The 20895-nt window shown below is 44.1% G+C and overlaps 1 protein-coding gene across 1 annotated transcript in view; it reads left to right on the top strand.

Annotated features, from left to right (window-relative positions):
• zc3h3 (zinc finger CCCH-type containing 3) overlaps positions 1–20895 on the top strand; it is a 59693-nt gene that overhangs the window by 2654 nt on the left and 36144 nt on the right. The window contains exon 3 of the mRNA XM_061078142.1: positions 170–342. Coding sequence (XP_060934125.1) covers positions 170–342 — 173 coding nt within the window. The remainder of the gene's footprint in view (positions 1–169; positions 343–20895) is intronic.

The following is a 20895-nucleotide window of genomic DNA, read 5'->3' as shown; positions in this document are numbered from 1 at the left end:
TAACTGTCTGTTACCAGAAGGTGGCAGCAGAGTATCAGCTTAGATATTTCACTGCCCTTGTTCATGTGAGACTTTGTCTATATGTTGCTTACCTGGATTTTTCCCTCGCGTAATCAGCTCGTTAGTAAACTCTCACTGATCCCACTTGCCCTCTGTGTTGTGACCACAGCGCCGGCGGCTCGGAGAGAGGAAGCAGCTCGTCAGCAGCAAAGTTCTCCCCCCGGAGCCGGTCCCACACCTGGACCCGGACCCCCTCGGGAGTGAAGAGGACGCCCTCCAGGGAGCTGGTGTCGTTTGGTCGACACAAGCTGAGGCGACTCTCTCCCGCCTCATCAAGGACGAGTAAGGAGCACACACACAAACAACAGCATAACACTTTGTTATACGCAGTTTCAGAATCAGAATTCTTTTAATTGCCAAGTATATTTGCACAAACAGGAAATTGCCTTGGTGTGTTTGGTGCACTGTACATAAATAACAATCAGACATTAACCAACAATATAAAACAATATAAAACAAAACAATATATACAGTAAGAGAGTTATGGGCACGTACAGTGCTAAGGTGAAGAGATATTCTGGAATAGGCGGTGACCGGGGAGTTCAACCTGTAGAGTCCACACAAATATTCATTAACAAGGAAAACAGCTGTGTGTGTGTGTGTGTGAGTGTGTGTAAAAGATGTTGTAACTCTGGTGACTTGTCAACTGAGGTTAAACTAAGTTCACCTCTTAGTAAACTGAACAGTGCAGACTCATTTCCTTCACGAGCTGCCAACCAATAGTTCACAACATCACACAGATGAGAAAGTCTGTGTCTCACCTGGTTAGTTATGGTTCAACGATTCCTCTGGTGCAACAGCAGAAATTCTGTATTCATTTGTATAATAGTGCAAACATAGTTTTTGACTTATTCACATTGATGCTATTGGTGATAAATGAATGATTCTAAAAGAATCAGTTCCAACATGTTGCCGTCAGTTTAACTTTGTGCATCACACTGTAACACAACAGTGAAACACTATTTATTCCACTGACATGTTTGAGTGTAATTTATTCTTTTGGACGAAGCGTCTCAGTAATTGGCTTCTCTGCTGGAGCTGTTCCAGCGGTGTCCAGTAGAGGGCAGCAGCTCACACACATGTCTTCCTTGTCTGGGCTTTGTGTTAGTGGCTGTCACGGGAGAGGAGTACACACCGGCTATAAGAGGAGGAGGAGGGGGGGGGGTGTGGGGGTTAATTGATTGCCCAATTCAGCCGTGATGGCGAACAAGTGCCGATAGCGGGTAATTTGCGGAGGTGGAGGCAGGCAGCGACACCGCTATCATCCCCGGCACCGCTCTCCCTCCAGTAGATAAAAAGGAGCTAATGCATAATTATCCTTTTGCAAATTGGATTGTTTTAACGAACTGTAGAATATAGGCCGAACCTGATGGAAAGCAATCATTGTTTTTACAGCCCTCTTCCTCCCTCCCTCCACCCCTCCCTCCCTCACTCCACTTGCCCCTCCAACTCTCTGGTCATTCTGCGTGTACCCTCCACGCCTCGTGCCCATCTCGCTGTAATCTCCCGTACTCAATGGAGTCAGAAGACATTAGAGAAGCCATCACTATTAACATTAGGCTTTATTTCTTCCCGTGGCTCTGTGTCTATCAGTCTGCTTCTCTTTTTCTGCTGCTTTAACTTCCTCTTCATCATTACTCCCCCCCGGGTTTTTTTAATGTCACGTGAACAAACCTGCCGTGGAACACATGCACCTCCTAATTAAAGATGTGGATTCAGAGTGTGAGCGCCGGGCGAGGTGGAGCAGAGGTGAGCCCGGAGGAAGACGGAGTGTGGCGAGCCGCTCGCAGCCGTCTGTGCTCCTGATAAGAGCTGCTAATAAAGAGCAAATTGAATTACTAATGATGGGAAGCAGAGTCCCTATAGATGAGCCCGTTAAAACCAACCTTATGACCACTAACACATGCATGATAATACACTCGCAAACAATGTTTCTTAATTTCCTCCTCAACGACCGGCTGCAGCCTCCTCTGCTCCCGTCGGGGGGGTGGGGGGGGCGTTTCCCCGAGGTGCTTGGTTATATGTGGTTTAATTTAAAGAGGGAATAAACCTAAGTAAGCAGTTAAAGCTGTAATGAATCAAGAGGAGTGTGCGCATGTATATATCTGTGTGTGTGTGTGTGTGTGTGTGTGTGTGTGTGTGTGTGTGTGCATGTATATATCTATATGTGTGCGTGTGTGTGTGTGTGTGTGTGTGTGTGTGTGCAGCCATGTAGCCCAGATAATCTAATAAAACAGATAAATGTCAGGATGGGACGGAGCCGAGCGGAGGATTGCTGAGCCGAGCGGCTTCGGGCCCATGTGACAGGCCTCCGGAGCGTTTTAGGTCTCTATCTCGCTCGGCTTGCTTTTCTCCCTCACCCCCCCCCCCCCCCCCCCCCCCCACTTCTCCTCCTCCCTCCTACCAGTCCTTCTTCCCCCTGTAGTTTTTTTTTTTTTTTTTTAAGCCCACCACCGTACGTCACAACATTTTGTGCATCGTGTAACACTAGGTCGAAGTTGTCTTTGTAAAGTCATGAGAATGAAATTGCTGAAAATACAATAACTACGTGTCCGGCTCCCTGAGATATTTCTGTTCTTCCAGTTTTACACCAACTCGCTCGTTGGGGGGGTGGTAGGGAAAGTTTGTGAAAATGTTCAGAGCAACTGACTCGGACATCAGAATCAGAATCAGAATCAGAATCAGAAGGTATTTATTGCCAAGTAGGTTTAAACCTACCTGGAATTTGCTCTGGTTATTGGTGCAGACAATGAACATAGAAACATTAAAACACAATAAATACACCACACATAAGAAAAGTAAAAAAACAATAAATATATTTACTCACTATTTACTTCTTATTTACTCACTTTTTCTAATATTTATACAAGGTAGACATAAACATAACTATATAAAAAAAGATATAACAGATAAAAGATATAAAAAGTGAAATGCAAAATGCTAAAAGCAAAACAGTGAACAGTGTCATTTACCTTCTCCTGTACAGTTTCCCTAAAGCAGCTCTAGTCTCTATTCCTGTTTATGTAAATCATAAAACACAGTTTCACACGTACACACACACACACACACACACTCAGTGTGGGTCAGATTGTTGACTTGTTTGTGTTACAGTAGGAGAGGCTCTGTGATGGTGGCACCTTTGCTCTCTCAGCATCATCTTACCGACACGCTGCCCTCATCCACCCTCTGACACCTCAGAGCCCATTACTACCACAAAAGAATCCCCCCCCCCCCCCCCGGTCAGGGATCCTGTTACTGCTCCTGCACTGATCCCATTTGTTTCAGCCATAAATCAAGTGCTGCTCTGCATCCAGGTCCAGCTCCGCTGACATGTTCCACTTTCTCCAGGGATCTGCCTGCACACGCTGTTGTACAGACAGACACCCGCTTCACTGCAGATACATTTTTATAGATGTGGAAATAATTCCTTATGTGGTGTTGTCTTTTCTGATCTAATTACTGAACTGAGTGGATATGATTTTTGTCATATTATTACCACACAGCAGCAGAAGCACCTGTTGACTCGTCTCTTACTTTTAGGATTCTGTGATTCTCTTTTTAGATAGATAGATAGATAGATAGATAGATAGATAGATAGATAGATAGATAGATAGATAGATAGATAGATAGATAGATAGATAGATAGATAGATAGATAGATAGATAGATAGATAGATAGATAGATAGATAGATAGATAGATAGATAGATAGATAGATAGATAGATAGATAGATTACTTTATTCATCCCCGAAGGGAAATTAAGTCGTCATAGCAGCCGGTATATTTGAATACAATAAAATACAATACAATAGAATAAAATACAAAATATTGAGGTAGAAAGAATAAAAATAGAAACACAAGATAAATAGGGAGATAAGGTGCAGTGGCAAGATGATGGTAATAGTACTGATGATATGATGGTAATGTTATTGTTACACAGTATATAAAAATAGTACAGTATATATAGTATATAATATAACATAATATATATTTATATATGATAGTAATTATACCAATATAATAGCAGCATATAGTAATAATGGCAGCAACAGTATATATAATAATAATAGTAAATATAATAATAATAACATGTACACATGTATAAATATGTGTATATAGACTTATATATACAAAGAATATACAGAGAGTATGATATAATATGATATGATATATAGTAGAGGTATGAATATAAGTATTTGACTATTCTATGATCAATGTAAAACATCTTCATCAGTACTTTACCTTCTATTGGACGGATGTAGTTTTCTGAAATGCTAATTTGCCCCTTTTTTAAAACTGACTTTAATCTTAAGTAAGTTTATCGCAGCTTCTTTAAAGTTCCAAGAAATAAAAAACCTGAGATATGTGTGTTCTTCCAGTTTCACGTTCGTCCCGTGTTAGAAACCTGATCAACAACATCATGTTGGAACGGAGCTGAAACCTCATGATGTCTGACTCTAATTGGTCGAGTTCTTTTGAGCTTAGATTTCCGAAACCTCACCCCAGGTTTTTTTTTGGCTCAATCATTTAATTTGAAGTCATTAGCCGTCACTAGCACCGTGTGTCCTGTCCTGACTCCGGCTCAACACACCTCTGTTTATTTTTGTTTGTTTATTTGCATCACTCTCTGGTTCACACTTGCTCCAGTTTCTCCCACTTTTCCTTCACACTTGAGGCCACTTGTCCTGAGCTCTGCTGCTCTCACTGACTCACGCTCCCACATTTACACACACACACACACACACACACACACACACACACACACACACACACACACACACACACACACACACACACACACTGATTGTTGCTATGTGCCCACTTGAGTCCTCGCTCTGTATCATATGTTTATATGCACATTTTTCTCAGAAGTTTTTATTGGCCAAATGATTTTTATAGTTATGTGTGTGTGTGTGTTCGTGTGTGTGTGTTTGTGCTTGTGTGTGTGTGTGTGTTTGATTCTACCATCAGCTGCTTTTCCACATACCGTTCCTTAAATGCCATTCCCCAGTGTTCCCATAGTATTATCAGTTAGACGACACACACATTTGCACCGTGAGGACCTTAACCTAATACAAATCACACACGCACACGCACAGACACATTCTGCTCATTCCTCTGCACTTTCTCAGGCTCTCTGTGTCAAACAGGTGGACCTGTTGTCTGTCTGTCTGTCTGACTGTCTGAGGCTTTCTCTCTCTTCCTTCCTCTTTACATCTGTCACCAGCTGACACACACACACACACAGACACACACACATGCAAACAAATCCTTCCTTGCTGTAATGATTTAGGTAACAACAGAAGGAGATGTGCAGAATTACTTTGTTTTTTTACGTGTGTTTTAGCATCAGCTCGAACCTGCACGGTGCATTAATCTATGTGACTATCTATAACCAGGACGTGTATTCGGTTGCAGGAATGATTCAGTTTCTGGTGTACGCTGGTGTCTTGTGCAGGGCGTGCTCGTTATAGCTCCCTGCCGTGGTGCACTGTAACATTTGGCATTTTGATTAACCTCAGAACCCCGGGGGAGCCGTGCCATGCCAGTGAACGGATCCCTGCGCCGACCGCAATGTGTAGCTCCTCCCACCTGTGTCCTGGTCCTCCCCTTTCCTCGGGCTCTCGTCAAACTGTCAACTGGCCATAATTAAAGTTCCAACTCATTTGAGAGGAACATGCACACGGACATCTCTGGGTTTCCTGAGGACACAGAGCGGAGTCAACACTTCTCTGTTTCACTCAGCGGGGGTCAGGTGACCGATGAGTTAGGTTCAATACGTCTCAACTCGCTCAACAGGTTGAACACATTATCTTTAAGAGAGATATCAACTTTATGCCGTGCTCTGCAGCTTCCACTCTTCAAACCACTGGGTCAGTGTGTTTTGTACTGAACTCTTCAGATGAGCTCAGTGTGCTGTCATGGGGGGGGTACGCTGTGCATCTACTCAGGGGGAATGAGCGGCATGTGTTGAAATGTGTAATCAATACTATTGAGTCCTGAAATGTTAGCCTGAGATGACTGTGACTCTCTTCCCAGTTAAGGAGGTAAATGTTTTCTTGGTATCCAGAGGAGTGGCCCATGTGCCAGGCTGCCGGGGATAAATCAGAAACCTAACAGGGCCGAGGATCAGCCGCTACTAATGATTTGAGAACACATGGCAGGCCGGCCAGGAGTCACCTATGGGTAAATGGCTTGGCCCAGGTCGGGGGGGGGGGGGGTGCCACCTTTAACTACAGGAGTGGGAATCCTGACAATAACGCCAGTGTTGTTATAGGAGTGAGACAAATTCTTTTGACTGTTCTTTCTGAATCTGTTTCAATTTCTTCTTCAGAATCATGTAAGTTAGACTTTGTGACATTACAGTGGTGCTGAGGATTATGCAGAAGTTGGCTGGAGCTACGTGTGCGTAATGATTTGCTGTTTCACTTTTTAAAAATGTATTTATTTTATTTTAAAGGACAATCATGTTTATAATGAAACCCCACAATTCAACAATATGCCAGTATTGTTTTTTATAAAACACAAATGATTGTAATATGGGCAAAAACTTAAAGACTGCACTGTTTAAAAATATGTTTCCAAAGTTATAAATCTCCAAAGTTCAACAGTAATGCAACTCAATCTACACAGTTTCTTGTGTGTGTGTGTGTGTGTGTGTGTGTGTGTGTTCTGGTGGTATTGTGTTACATAAAGCTGTCTGTTCCTGTAGCAGCGAGAGGAAAGTCAGAGGCTGTCGGTGGCTCCCTCCATAAATCTTCACCTTTTGTCAGCTGGAGCGCAGGCTGGTATATCTGCCCAGCCCCTCGACCTGCTGTATTACCCCCCCGACCCTATGACAGTAACACTATCCCCCTCTAGCCCCGCTCCACATGTCTGCACACACTCATGTGTTACCATAATAATCATTGGGGGTTTTGCCGTTTACGTGGGAAGACGAGCAAAGAGTCTGAGGAGTGCTCGGCATGTTAATTATGTCCCACGCACACACACACACACACACACACACACACACACACGCACCACACGGGCATGGACACATGGTGGAGCAGGGATTGTGTGACTGATGTGGGGGGGGGCCGGGGGTGGTCACTGGTCGGTCATTATGGACAGAGCAGGTTTATATGGGCACTGGACATGGCTGTTGACATGGAGAAATGGTTTATGACCTCAGGACTTCAGGGTCTGGTTGTTTATTAACGGGGTACTGTACATTTAAATCACATCCTGTAAACATGTTTTTAATCTTTAATGACCAGAAAGAACCAAATAAGGAGTGATCAATGAAAACAGGCAAATTCCAGGTCTCATTCTAGATATGTAATTAGGGTTCAGGTCAAATCATCACAGTTTTGGGTCACAGAGTCATAGATATAAATGATCTTTCATAGAAGATAAAAGCAGATTTTGGATGATAAAATTTGAACTTTTTGGAGGAGCTGGTCACAGACAAATGTTTATAATTGTTTCAAAGCTAAAATCCCACAGTAAACATCAATAAATAGCAATTATCACTACACACAATATTGTGTTTGAATTTCAGTTGTTGCTGCTACATTTTGGGAGTGCAACTTATTTAACTATTCATTTAACCAATTAGGCAGAATTGTTATCATCCTAACTGCACTAATCCTTTATTTGACCACTGTAACTCTCTAAATGCACAATATCTCAGCTTCACTCTTAATCACATGATATTTTATAAGGTGCTTATAAATTAGTTTGAACTCTTGTCTTTAGTTGCTGTGTTGAAAGTGAATGCTCTCGTGAATCCTCAGTAGTTTCCATCATTTTCCCTCTACTCTCTCTCTCTCTCTCTCTCTCTTCTATCTGCAGTCACATTCTGTAATTGCACCCCCACACCCTCACACTATTCCTCCACCTCCTCCCTGTCCAGAGGAATTAGCGCCATCTCCTACACATACACATTGTGTATGTGTATTTTTTTTAAATCTCTACCTTGGCCCCCCCCCCCCCCCCCCCCCCCCCACCTGCTCACGTTGAGGAGAAACCCGAACCCTTATCTTCTGTATGTTCTTTTATTTCTTTTTTTCTCAGCCTTTCCAACTTTCCATTTCAGTCGTACCGGCCTGGACACCCGAACCCCCTAGCCCCAAGTCTATTTCGGTCTTGTCCCTCTTGCCCCTTCGCCATCCATCTAAGTACCTCCTTCCCTCTCTGGGTCACCACTTGACCTCTTTGTTCCTCCCATGGGGGAAAGTTAAGTTTTTTCCGACCCCCCCCCGAGGCCCCCCAGGTATTTGACTGAGCGTCTCCAGCTCCACCGGCATCTGAACTTCTAAGCCCAATGGCTCGACTTTCCCCTGACACCCCTGACCTCCCAGCCTGGGGTCAGGGGGTCGGCTTCTTAAGCCCACCACGACCTCCCTACAGGTGTTTCCCAAATTCAGTCATTAGGAATAATGTCGTCTGGGTTAGGAACAAATGCGGGACAGATTCTTCAGCAGAGACATGATGGACAGGTGTAAAGTGAATTATAGAGCTGCCCTGTCAACTAGATCCTCCTCTTCTTCCTCTTGTTACAGTATTGGTCTTATTTGTGTTTGCAGGAAGATATAACTTTTCTTTTTAAAGATAAATTCATAAATAACCTTCATTCATAGACCGACCCTCCCTGATCATTACTGCACAGACTCTGGCTCCAAATAGATTTAAGATGTCAGTGTTTGTATCTGGGATATTTGGGCTTCATTTCCAGATGGGAAGTGAAATGAGTTGGAGTCATTGTTCATCTTTATTCACAGTTTTTAATTTTAACAATTATTATTTCTGTTGTATTTAACAAAAAAAAGTTGGGTCTTTGCACTTACTGAGCAATGAAGGATTATAATCTACATTCTTTAAGTTTTGCCTCCAAACAAAGTGGATGATAAGAAGGATGAACTTCTCTCTTGTTTATAATCTGTCGGATCATCTGTGAACTTGTGTATTTTCGCAACTTAAAATTTACTTGAAGTACAATAAACTTTAATTGAAACTACGTCAGAATCTGTAAAAAAAAATACGAGCCACCTTTTAATGAAGCTTCTATCTGCCCTCTTTCTGTATCATTCATCAGTTTCTCCCTCTATCTCAATCTCACTTAACTCGCCCTCAATTCATCCTCCCACCTCCTCACCCTCCTCCCATTATCACGCCTCCCACACTCCTCTGTGTCTTCACGGATCCCTCCCTGCTCCCCTCCTGCTCCGCCCGGCCTGGTTGTGTTTGGGTGTTTAATAATGGATGAGTGTTTGTCAGTCTGCACGCTGTTGTTAAAGGGTTTTAAAGATAACTGCTAATTCCAGCAGGGCCGTATTGATTAGCTGCGCTGGGTGCGGATTGTTTTATAGCCAGAGACGAACGCTGCATCCCCCTTCCATCATTCTCCTCCCCTGCTCCTTCTGTACCCTCTCTCTTTCTCAGTGGTCTCTCTCTCTCTCTCTGGTTGAATAATTAATGCTTAACCTATTTAATTAGTGAGATTTGCTCTGAACAGAAGCAGAGTAATTGAGTCCTGAACCCTGTGTGTGGTTGGGGGGAGTGTGTTGCTCTTCTCTGTGACTTGGTGCATCAGGCTCACACACACACTGAGGTTGCAGCATCAGGTGGCTCAACTTCCTCCTCTGCTCCCAGTGAAATCAGCTGGTGTGATTTACAGCAGCACGATGTGACGATGCCTGACTTGGCATCGGCGGCAATGAAGTGTAACCATGTCGGTATGGCTCCTCCGGCGCTGGAAGCCGTGGTTGTGGTCGGTGCCAGCAGGGTTGTGGTGGAGGGCAAAGGGGCGTTAGCCGAGATGGAGGGAGCGCTCGTACTATGAGCTGCGGTTGTGATATTAATAACGGTCGCTGCACAGGCCAAAACAATGAGGGAGGATTTGTTGGTCGTCTTTGGTTCTGTAATTGAGGCTCAACGCTTTGACTCTGCATCCTGCTGGCATGACCTGAAACCAAATGTCTCACCAGGCTGCATGGGGACATTCAATTTGGCCGTTGTGACTTTGGGACACTAATGTTTTCAGTTCAGTACAGCAACAAGGGAAAATTATTCAAAGTAAATACTTCTGCAGATCCTCAATGAGACGAAAAACATTGTGCATAATTGAAAATGCAAGGGTTTGAATTGTACGTGTCCTGTGAGTTGGGGACAAATACTCCTTAAAATTATCCAATATCAATGGTGACGTCTTCAAATTACAGTTTTTTATTCGTCCAACGTCCAAAACCTAGAGATACTAAATATTCAATGATATAAAACAGAGAAAAAGCAGCATATCCTCACAATTTAGAAACTGGAGACATAAAACCATTATTATTCAAGAAGTTCTTCTTTTAGCTGTTCTTTACACTGGGACAAGGCCTCATCTTATCTTATCCAACACATGGAATTAGAAATATATACAGTACAGAAATACAGTAATCAAGTAGCTGGCTGGAGTTGTCGTCTGCTTGGCCGTCAGCCGGAGCTTATAAACGTCTCTGCATCACTGAAGAAAATGAGATAATCAGTGAATGTATGAGGTCTTGATGATTTGGTCGGTCTGTTGCTAATTTAAAGCCTGGCTGGTGGTGGGTTAGCAGCCGTGGTCTGAGAGCCTGTTGACAGCGCTGCAGGTTTGACTCTGATCCCAAGTTGGCCGACATGAGGCAGAACTGGTCCAACAGGGTCTGGATTCCTTCATGTCTCCTCCGACCAGCAGACACTTGGCAGGAAAACCCAGAATCGAGATTCATTACTATTAATACTCACCTGAGGGCAGGCCAGGGTGTACAGCCAGGACAAGCACATGCACACACACACACACACGCACACATGCATACACGTGCGCGGACTTGCATATGAACAGCAGATCTGGCTGCATTCCTGCCAGTGAACTGCAGAGGGGGGCTCTGCACATGTTCGCTGCTGGCTCAGCAACCTGAGCAACAGGTGGAGCCTCCAGCGGCTGCTCACTACGTGGCAACAACCTGTCACTTTAACACAACATTTAAACTGAAGGTTCTTGTGTTCGAGTCTCAATCCACTGTGAACCTCGTCGGGGGGGTTTGGGATCCAGTGGGACATTTTCATGAATACTATAAACAAGGAATATGCAATGTCAATGCAGAATTTTTGCAGTTGGAATTAATGTGTTCCTGTAATTTTGCAGAATCTGTTTCTCAGTTTTTTTAATGTCCCACCAATTTGCATAGTGATCAGTGAATCCATCCGTCTGCTTACATCTGAGATCATTTTATTTCCAAAGCAGAACTGGAAGAAAATTAGTTTCTTTAATAAAACTTCCTTATCATCTTAATTGGGGAGTGAACTGTTGCCTTTTGGTATTTTGGGTTTCATGAGAAATAGTTCAGGTAACTATGATGACTTGTTCGCTTTTACAAACTCAACAAACTGTCGTGAATTTCTACATATTTTAAGATGATTTTAATAAAAATGTACTGTTACGTCTTTCTCACAAACAGTTCAGCTTCACTCTTCAACTGGAGCTGATTTTGACAGTTGAAGCGGTGACTCAGTCAGTTTTCTCACAGGAGATCGAACTCACTCACCAGAGTTACAGAGAACACACGCTCAGGGAATGAAAGAGGAAACATTCTCCTTATTCACACTCACTAAACCACCAAACTCCCTTTAATCCAGCTGCTGTTTTGAGGTTAAAGATTCCTATTTCCGCGTGTGAAATCAAATCCAAACTGTAAGTGTCCTCCTCTCCCTCCCGCCGGGCCCCAGTGCATCTGTGGAGGAGGGTAGAGTGACTGTGAGAGAGAGTACAGTATTGATCCGGGGCAGTTCATTTTCTGCTGTCCCTGGTGAGTTGCTCGGGGGGGAAATAGCTAGTTTGTCTCCTGTCATTGTAGCTTCACAGTTAAAGAGGAGTAAGAAAAAAATAAAAGAGGTGAGGGCAGAAGAAGAAGAAGAAAGCCCGTTGTCTGACAAGAGAGAGAGAAACGTCCGATCAGTCGAGCCTAGAATACTGTGTATGACCAGGATTGATGTGCTGTCCCCTGGAAACGTGTGTGTGAACATGCTCCTGTGTTGTATCTACATGTGGAGCTGATATTGTGTGGGCTTCCCTGAAGAAGGCCGTATTGATCACTTGCCGTTTACTGTCCCCTGCTCCCTGGTGAATCGCTCTGTGGGAAGTGGTTAATTTGTCTCCTGTCCAGGGGGCTTCTCTCTCCATGTGTGTGTGTGTGTCTGTGTGTGTGTGTGTGGTTAATTTGTGTCCTGTCTTTGGGGGGCTTATCTGTTAAATACCTCACTCTCTCTGTGGAGACACACACTGATATCATTGATCGTCTTGTTCGATGACAGTAATGCCGGAACTGATTGGCAAATAAACATCATTAACATTTCAAACTCTCAAATGAAAAGTGGTTTAAGATGGTTAGAGAGTAAAAAAAAAGGCACAAGTCAATATTTTCAAGTAATCATGGTTGATGTTTTGTGTTGTTCCCCGATGTGCAGATGCACTTTTCACATTTAATCCAGCTTCTGAACATTCCTGAGCTCTAAAGAGCAAAATCTGAGACATTATGCACAAAGACAAACAAAAAGAAAAAGAAAGGCATACATGTAAATTACAGCAACATATTATATCCCTTAAAAACACATACAATTAGTTGGACTAATGCAATAGTCTTTTGTATCAGTACTATACTAAGTACATGGCATTTTACTATGATCAAGTTGAAAGGCGAGGTCATCTCGTTACCTTTACTCTAAAGAAAACCTTTAGATCAGTATGCTAACCGCTCCTGTTTACTGCAGCCGTATAAGTATCACGCACACATGTGATACTCTATAGCATATCTGCTGTCTTACAGTTTAGCTTGTGTACTGGAGGTTCCCGACCTCTGGTTTATTTTGGAGAGGATTACCATGCTTCTATTTCCTCACTTATCTGGTTCACAGCAAGGCTTGTCTTTCACTGCATTCTTGCTTTAATGAGTTTGTACATATTAACAACCAGTTTGGAGTCGTGTGTGTTGGATTACTTCTCTGATGGGGCTCGTGTGCGATGGGGCTCGTGTGACTGATGCACGGACTCCGACCGAAGGGGATTCTTTCTGATGTTACTGTTTTGGTCGCTTCTATTTGTATCACTAGTTGTTTTAAGCCCATATTAAAACCTGATCGTCTGAACCAAGTTTAATATTTTCCCATGTCGTTCCGGTTGTTTACTGGTTTTGGTTTCACGTTGTAATTTAGGGAGTGCACCAGAGGATTTAGTTTGACATACGCACGTCCTGTTGTCATCACCTCCGTGGGCTGAGTCTAGGTCAAGTTATGTTTTTATGTATCCTTCTATTATCTCTACTTCACTAATCTTTGATATCATTGTCGGTTACATGATCTACACACGTCGAATGACAACACAGTAAATTAATTAACCGTATTATTATGCTTTTCTCGTCCTAATGTCCACTCAAAGCACTTCACACTTCAGGTCACATTCACAGAACCCATACGGAGATGGGACTTCGTGGCAGATCAGGCTTCAGTCACATCCTAAATGGACGGACTGGAGCTGGAGATCGAACCACTGACCTTTTGGATTAGTGGACGACCCACGATCTAATCTTAACTTTGTTTAGCCGAGGCCCTTCAGCTGTTCTGTGAAGGTCTGCTGTGCCTTTGAAGGACCTTCATTAGTACCTCCTGTGTATGAGTCTGGAGCCAGTGACTATGCCAGTGGTTCAGCAGCGGTGACTGCTCCAAGCAGATGCCCGCTCCTCCTGGTTGCGATCAGCACTTTAGTGGGCTGCTGCCCGCTCTTCCCCGGCCCAAAGGGACCAATTAGGCCCTGCCAGCTGCACCACGAGTGCCACCACGGAATGAGGGGGCCGCGGGTGGGTGAGGATGCTGCACGAGAGAAGGGCAGACAGAGCTAAGGACGCACATGTAGACGCGGAGAGTCACAACACTGAGTTATTACAGATCAGGTCCACAGTTTAGACCTGACAGCAGAAAGTTTGACGCCAGCAGAAAGTGACCAATTACCAGAAAGAGCTAACGAAGAAGAAAGAGGTGGAAAGTAGTCACAGCGTTTATTTGGATCCTGACTTCTTCAAAGCACCTGCTGGTCGTCGGGAGGATCGAATGATCGGAAGCTCCTTGGCCTCCTTCCTTCACCAAATTAGCACCCGAGTCGACAGGAGACTTGACCGGCCCTCATCACACCGTCCTCCTGCTTTCTCTTGGCTGACCTTTAGCTCCTGAACCCTCACTTTTCAGTCCTGAACCCTCACGGCCATGTCCAGAGCTGTTACTGATCTGACCAGGGGCCCGGGGCCAGAGGGAACCAGGAGTTGTGTAGTTATTTCAGCCGGCCCTCTTACTTACATCAGGACACAAAGGTCAAATGTCACTGTCACTGCCAAGGGTCAGGGGAAACTGACACTCCATATTATTGGACACGCAATGGGGAGAATTATTCAGAACATTCACACTGACAACAGAACAACCAGCAGACAAAAAACTAAATAAATCAAACTGCATTTAAGAAACAAACTGGAACATCACTCAGTAGAGAACCAGCCTCTTTACCTGAAACTAGATCCATGAAGTATTCTTGGGAAATAAAGTGTTAAAGAAAGAGATTCATTCTGGATTCACCCCTGATTCAGATCTGCACCAACATTTATTGGGCTCTGGTGGTTTTAGTGTCGTGGTTTTCAGTCCAATAGTTTTTGCCTTATTCTGCTAAATAACAGACACGTATACAAATGCAGAAAAAAACATAACCTCCCCTTCGGAGGTAATAACCAAAGGATAGCCACGAAGAGGCTCAAGAAAAAAAGCATGAGGCAGTAAACAATACAGGTTTTAATTAATTCAGTGCTTTACAATTAAATGAACAATCAACTCTCTAGCAGTAAATTCGTTTATTTAAGTCACAGCAAAAATACTCTGTGCCAAAGTTACTAGACATGGAGACATTACACCGATTTGTCCACATGATCCTTCACCTGCCTCCACGGTTTTAAACAAAGCTTTCCACCAACAGGAAGGTGGCTGCATGGAAACATGACTTCTGCTTTCCTTCTGCCACATGAGTATCAGTGAGGTTCAATGATCCATCATCCCAATTCACCACAAGTGAATGAATTGTTTCAACTCTGGATAAAAAGACAAACTAGTGATGAAAGGGACATGATGTTGACGACATGATGGCGTAAGAACTTCAGTGAGTGACAAACTGTTTCCGGTGTTTTGATTGGTTGACCTTGAGGCAGTGCAGAGCTCCGACCTCTGAGAGATGCTTCTCTGCTTACACCGGAGTGTAAAGAGGACCTAAATACTCCGGACGAGCAGCCTCATCCTCTCGCCGGCGTGGCGCTCTCTCTCTCTCGGACACCCCCCCTTCTCTCTTTACACTTTGACACATTCATGATGCTTGTGTGTCTCCCAACGGGCGTGTACATCACCTCCTTGTCTCTCAGTCAGTGGCTGAAAACAGAAGTTGGAGGGCCGGCTGCCCGGGGCCCATCACTCACTGGCCCAGAAGAATAAGCAGCATGATGGATGCACGCCGCGATGGCATCTGCAACCAGAACCTCGGCCCTGGTCTAAATCTACACCAGTGAGCCACCTCTGTGTGTGTTAATGTGCGTGTGCGGGTTGACTGACGCACAGGACCACAGGGCCGTGTGTGTGTCTGCAGCCCGTCACTCAGTGGGAGCAAACAAAGTCAAAGCAACAGAGTGTGGATCCACACAGCAGCTCCTCTTTCTCTACAGGACTTTACTCCAGGGCGAGCGTTGTCAGGCAACACATCCACGATACAATATATTTATACTCTTGAGTATTAAAACATCATAATACATCAGGTCAGGGACAAAGTGTCTTGATCGACCCCTGGTGGCTGGCAGCAGTACAAGTCATAAACCCCGTCTCCTCCATGTTTGCAGATGGGACATGGACTGAACTAAAAAAATCACATCGATCAAGATGCTTAGGCCTCACGTTTGGATGCTGACATGATGTTCTTCTTTATACACAGTCCACACTATTCTCCCTTTTCCAACTAAATGATCTGGTAGCCTACTAATGTCAAAATCTGGTGCAGGAACTGGTAACAGAACCAGTTGCATGTTGATAGACAAAGAAGAATGTGAGAGTGAAGCAGAACAGTGAAGTAGCAGCCGGACTGATAAACAACCAGCTGAAACTAAACTCACTTTAAAACTCTTTAAAGTTGACGGGACTTTAATATCACGGTAAGAATTCACTTCAGGTTCATCAGTGAGAGCTCCTCCTTTCCACACTTTATATTATGTTAATTTCCCGTTGTCATTACAGTCACATAGAACCTGTGAGTCCGTGTGTACTGAGCAGGACATTGTATATTTGAAAAATGAAGATGTCAGTGTTTTCTCTTTGACATATAATTTAATGGATATGCTGATTTTAAATCGGGTTGTTTGGCATCTGTCATACATGCTGAATTGATGTGTGATAAATTAAGGTTAGCGAAAGACGGGATGAATTAATAAATAGGAATAGTGTTGAGAAAGAATGTTGAGTAGATGTGAACGGATAGAAAACTTTAAACTGGTAATAAATCAGGAAAGTAGTTTTGAGGTCAGCGTCACTGACGATTCTCGAACCAGTGAAGTCAAAGCATCACTGTTGCCCCCTGGTGGCTGGCTGCTGTATCGATCATAAACCCTCCTCCTCCGTGGGACTTGGAGAAACAAAAAAATATCAAAATACTTTTTCCTTGAAGATGGTTTCTGATCAGTTTGGTTTTAATAAGTTATTTAATGATGGGCTCACTCTATGATCACAAACTCTGGGTCCAAGTGGCTCCTTCGCCACACGATGGTTGTGTTTGGCTTCATTCCTGGTTAGTGGGAGCAAGTGGAGATGAATCCTCCATCTTCTGTGAGATGTTGTTGTCAACACGGCATCAAAAACAAAGAAAAGAGAAACGGCCGTCTCACGCCTCTCCTCCTGCACGTCACTCCGACTCAGAGCTGCTTCTCCCTCTGGGGTTTGATGTGAATGGTTCGGGGCAGAGTCTCCCATCCCAGGTGGAATCCAGTGTTGCCCTTTAGTGATGCACTCACTTAACCTTCAAGTGCCCCAGTCACACTTGGAAAAGGTTTTTATGACACACACACTTACCCCCAAGGTTTTCCCTCTCTCCCACAAGCGCACACACACCCCTTCCTCCCCTCTGCGTGCTCACAAACAGACACACACACACGTATGTGTAATGATCGCAGACCTTTAGTGGACAAAGCCCCGGGCTCTTCCTCTCGAGGTGTCTAATGGGATCTGCTGATTGACAGCTACAGTCGTCCACTCCACCAAACACGACGCGCTGTGTGTGTCTGACACACATGTCACCGGACACATGAAATGTTTGTGTCGGATCACAATCTCGCCAGGTCCCCAAATCACAGCTAAAGGTTTTGTCAGCTCCCGGGGTCGGGGTCAGGGTCAAGGTGGAGTTTGTTGGAAATGCGTGTTTTCGTCATGTCTTATTCAAGCTATTGATGTTCATTATGTCTACGGGAGCATATGTCTACGCTGCAAAAGCACATATAGAGGCTATTATCATTCAATTATTCATCAAGGATGTTGTCAGGTCTCCTCACGTATCGTTCAACACTGGAAAATTACTTAGACTTGCATTGTGTTGTAAACAGTGTGGCCATCATGCGTGTTTCAACTTCTAAGATGATCAAGTTTATGAAAGTATAGATCATCATGTAGAGAGATAACTTTAATTCGGATTACAAATCCATCATGTTCAAAGGTCATGGGTGGCCCTGGGCTAAATGGCTCACTGAAGTTACCCCCCCGCCCCTCAGGAACGGGAGTCAGACCTCGATACTTATTTGGTTCCCACTAAAACGTGCCTGTTGCAGAGAGAGCGGCTCATTGTCACGCTGAAGAGACTTGGCAGCGATCATGAGATCTATTCATAGTCTTGTTTACCACCATCCTTCAATCATCTAATATCAGCAAACTGATCAGCAACGTTTTCTTCAATACAACATTTGACTTCCTTTTGTAAATGCGCCTTTATTTATTCTTTCTTTATATAATTTGCTAATCTGTGTATTTCTGGAAACACATTTTACACATTTTCACTTCCTTCCCGGGAGGAAGATGAGAAGGTCAGCTCTCCTTCGCGTGTGTCGTGAGTATGAGGCTAAAACAAGGAGGTGATCAGCTAATCTTAGTGTAAAGACTGAGAGAAGAGGACAACATTTAGACAGGCTGCGTCCTGAAGTACAACACGACCCCCACAAAAATATAAAACACACTAATTAATAAATATATTTATGTATTATTTATATATATATGTTTCGTTAAAGAACAATAACAACCTTTTTGGCTTAGTTGTGGTATTACAATGACGTTAAAGTATTACTTAAACATTTTCTGGACTTTCATGAACTTCTAATTTCTTATTTTTAATTACCCAGTGTTATTTTTTTAGTTTAAGGCCATTTTGTAGTTTTTAATAACTTGTTTTTATTATGTTATTTGTGATTTTAAATCAACGCTTCACTTCTCATAGCACGTCTATAGCAACCACCTCCCAGCACACATATGTGTTTGCATTCGCCAGAGGGGAAGAATCCCCCCCCCCTTGCTCAGCTGGTATATGTTACAGCTGATGGCTCCACCGCGATGATGGACGAGGCCACAAGCCAGTAACCCCCCCCACCCCCATTCCCCCCTTTTCCCCCTTAACCACTACCACCACCACCACAACCCTCCTCCCACCCAAAACACACTCTCCCCCCTGACCACGCCCCTCTGTGGTGACATCACCACCACGCCGGCTGACAGCCTCTGCTGATGGCGTGCACCAGGGGCCCCCCCGCTCCCATCAGCCTGTCACTTTGTGTCAGACCAGCTCTTCATCCACATTCACTCCAATGCAGCCGCTGAGTATTCCCGTAAAAAGACTTAGTCCATCACGCAGAGATACCTCCTCAAAACGTTATACTGTTTATTCTCCGGTGTTGATTCGGTAACGACATATATAACTGGAGAGCGATTGATTAATGTGGGGACATCTGTCATCACACGTACAGGATCACCTGGTTCTCTGAAGGCAGATCTGTTTTTAGTCTGCACGACTGAATTAAGGTCACACGTTGTCGTTCTTAAAGGACGGGGCGCACAAACACATGGATCCCTAAAGCTCCACCTGTTGTTAAGATCAATCTTAAAATTATATTAGATTATTAGTATGTAACACTCTAGATGTCACTGGTAGCGCTGAAACAACAGAAAAATATAAAAGTTTGGATAATTTAAGGATCTGGAAATAATTGACTATAATAATTGATAATTGACTTTTAAATGGCTGTTGGATGCACACATGACACTTTTATTTTATTTAGACCAACATCAGTTTGCTATGATGAGCTCGAAGGAGCAGGTAAAGATATTGACAAATATTCAAAACACATATTTATTCATCAGTTGTAGCAAACAGGATCAGAACGTGATTCCAGCTGGACGACCTCTCCGTGCTGCAGCAGCGAACCCACTGATCGTCTGTGTTGTCCTGAGAGAATCAGCTGAACTTTGAGAATCTACAGACAGAGCTGCCTCTAGCTTTGAGCAACAGTATATTCTATTGAAATCAACATAAGGGAAATAAGACACACCAGTGATAATGCGTTATTGATCGTTTAAAATGGCAAAATGTTTCCTACAGGGCAGATTGTGGAAGACATGAGTATTAAAAGACAGAAAAGCTTCTAGAGTCGTTTTACTTTGCAGCAGATGCAGAGTCCATAAGAGCCGGGAACAGGAGGATGTGTGATAAGTTTTTGTGATGGAGAAGAACGTTCCTCTGACCTGAATTCTCAGGAAACACGGTGTTAAACTCATTCACACGCAACGTTCACATTCTAGCCGTACTCCAGGAGCACTTGATCCACTCCGATGAGTTACAGGATGCAGTCATTTTAAGACCCTGGAATGCAGATCTGTGTTGGCAGGGTGGGGCATCAAACTCTGATGACATCTCCGGGTGTAGTCTGTCAGAAAGTATCTCTGCTTGTCAAACATGCACAGATCGTATTATCATAACCGCTCTGGCTTACAGCGGGTTATTAAATTGTGGTAACTCCCTTGTTAAGTCTGATGTTAGCATGGCAGCGCTGTCTCCGGTGAGAGCGGCCGAGCAGTGGGAGTCGGGGGATGAGCCCCAGGGGACGGGAGCCCCAGGGGACGGGAGCCTGGGACGTCAGGGGGGACAGGCTCCGTCAATAACAAGATTTATTATCCATTGGCTCTTCCCAGGGAGGGCCGCTGTTCCCTGGAATCAGCCGTCAGGTACGGAGGGGGGGATCCCTAAGAGGATGGTAGAGGGGGGGGTGCAGTACAGTGGCCTGTCACTAGCCCCAGTCAGAGGGCTGGGAACAGAGAGCCCGGCGGGTTGAAACCTCTGGCTCAGTCGTCTTAGGGACGTGAGTCGAGAGCAACTCTCTCCAGATCGACTCATGTGATGCTGCAGCTGCTGCTGAATGTTCACGAAGCAGCATCTACCTCTCAGTGATGTGTCCCCAGCGTGGAGGGGAGTCCTCTGTTCAACAGGATCAGACCGGTTTGAAGGAGGATCAACGAGGGAGGAGATAAAACTCTGATTTTACTTATAGCGGTTGGTTCAGCCACGTTACTTCTACAGAGGTCTTTGCAAACATTTTGAAATGTGTCAGATTTCTGCCTCAACTTCTTTACGTTGGAGACAAGTGGAATTTTGTTTGGAAAACGACATTTGAAGCATAATTACTGTTTTTAATACAGTTTCAATATAGTGAATACTGGATATAGAAATCACAGATAT

This window comes from Limanda limanda, chromosome 9 (genome assembly GCF_963576545.1).
Source record: "Limanda limanda chromosome 9, fLimLim1.1, whole genome shotgun sequence".
NCBI lineage: Eukaryota > Metazoa > Chordata > Actinopteri > Pleuronectiformes > Pleuronectidae > Limanda > Limanda limanda.
The sequence above is the reverse complement of the archived record's forward strand: the minus strand, read 5'-3'. Positions and strand labels throughout refer to the sequence as shown.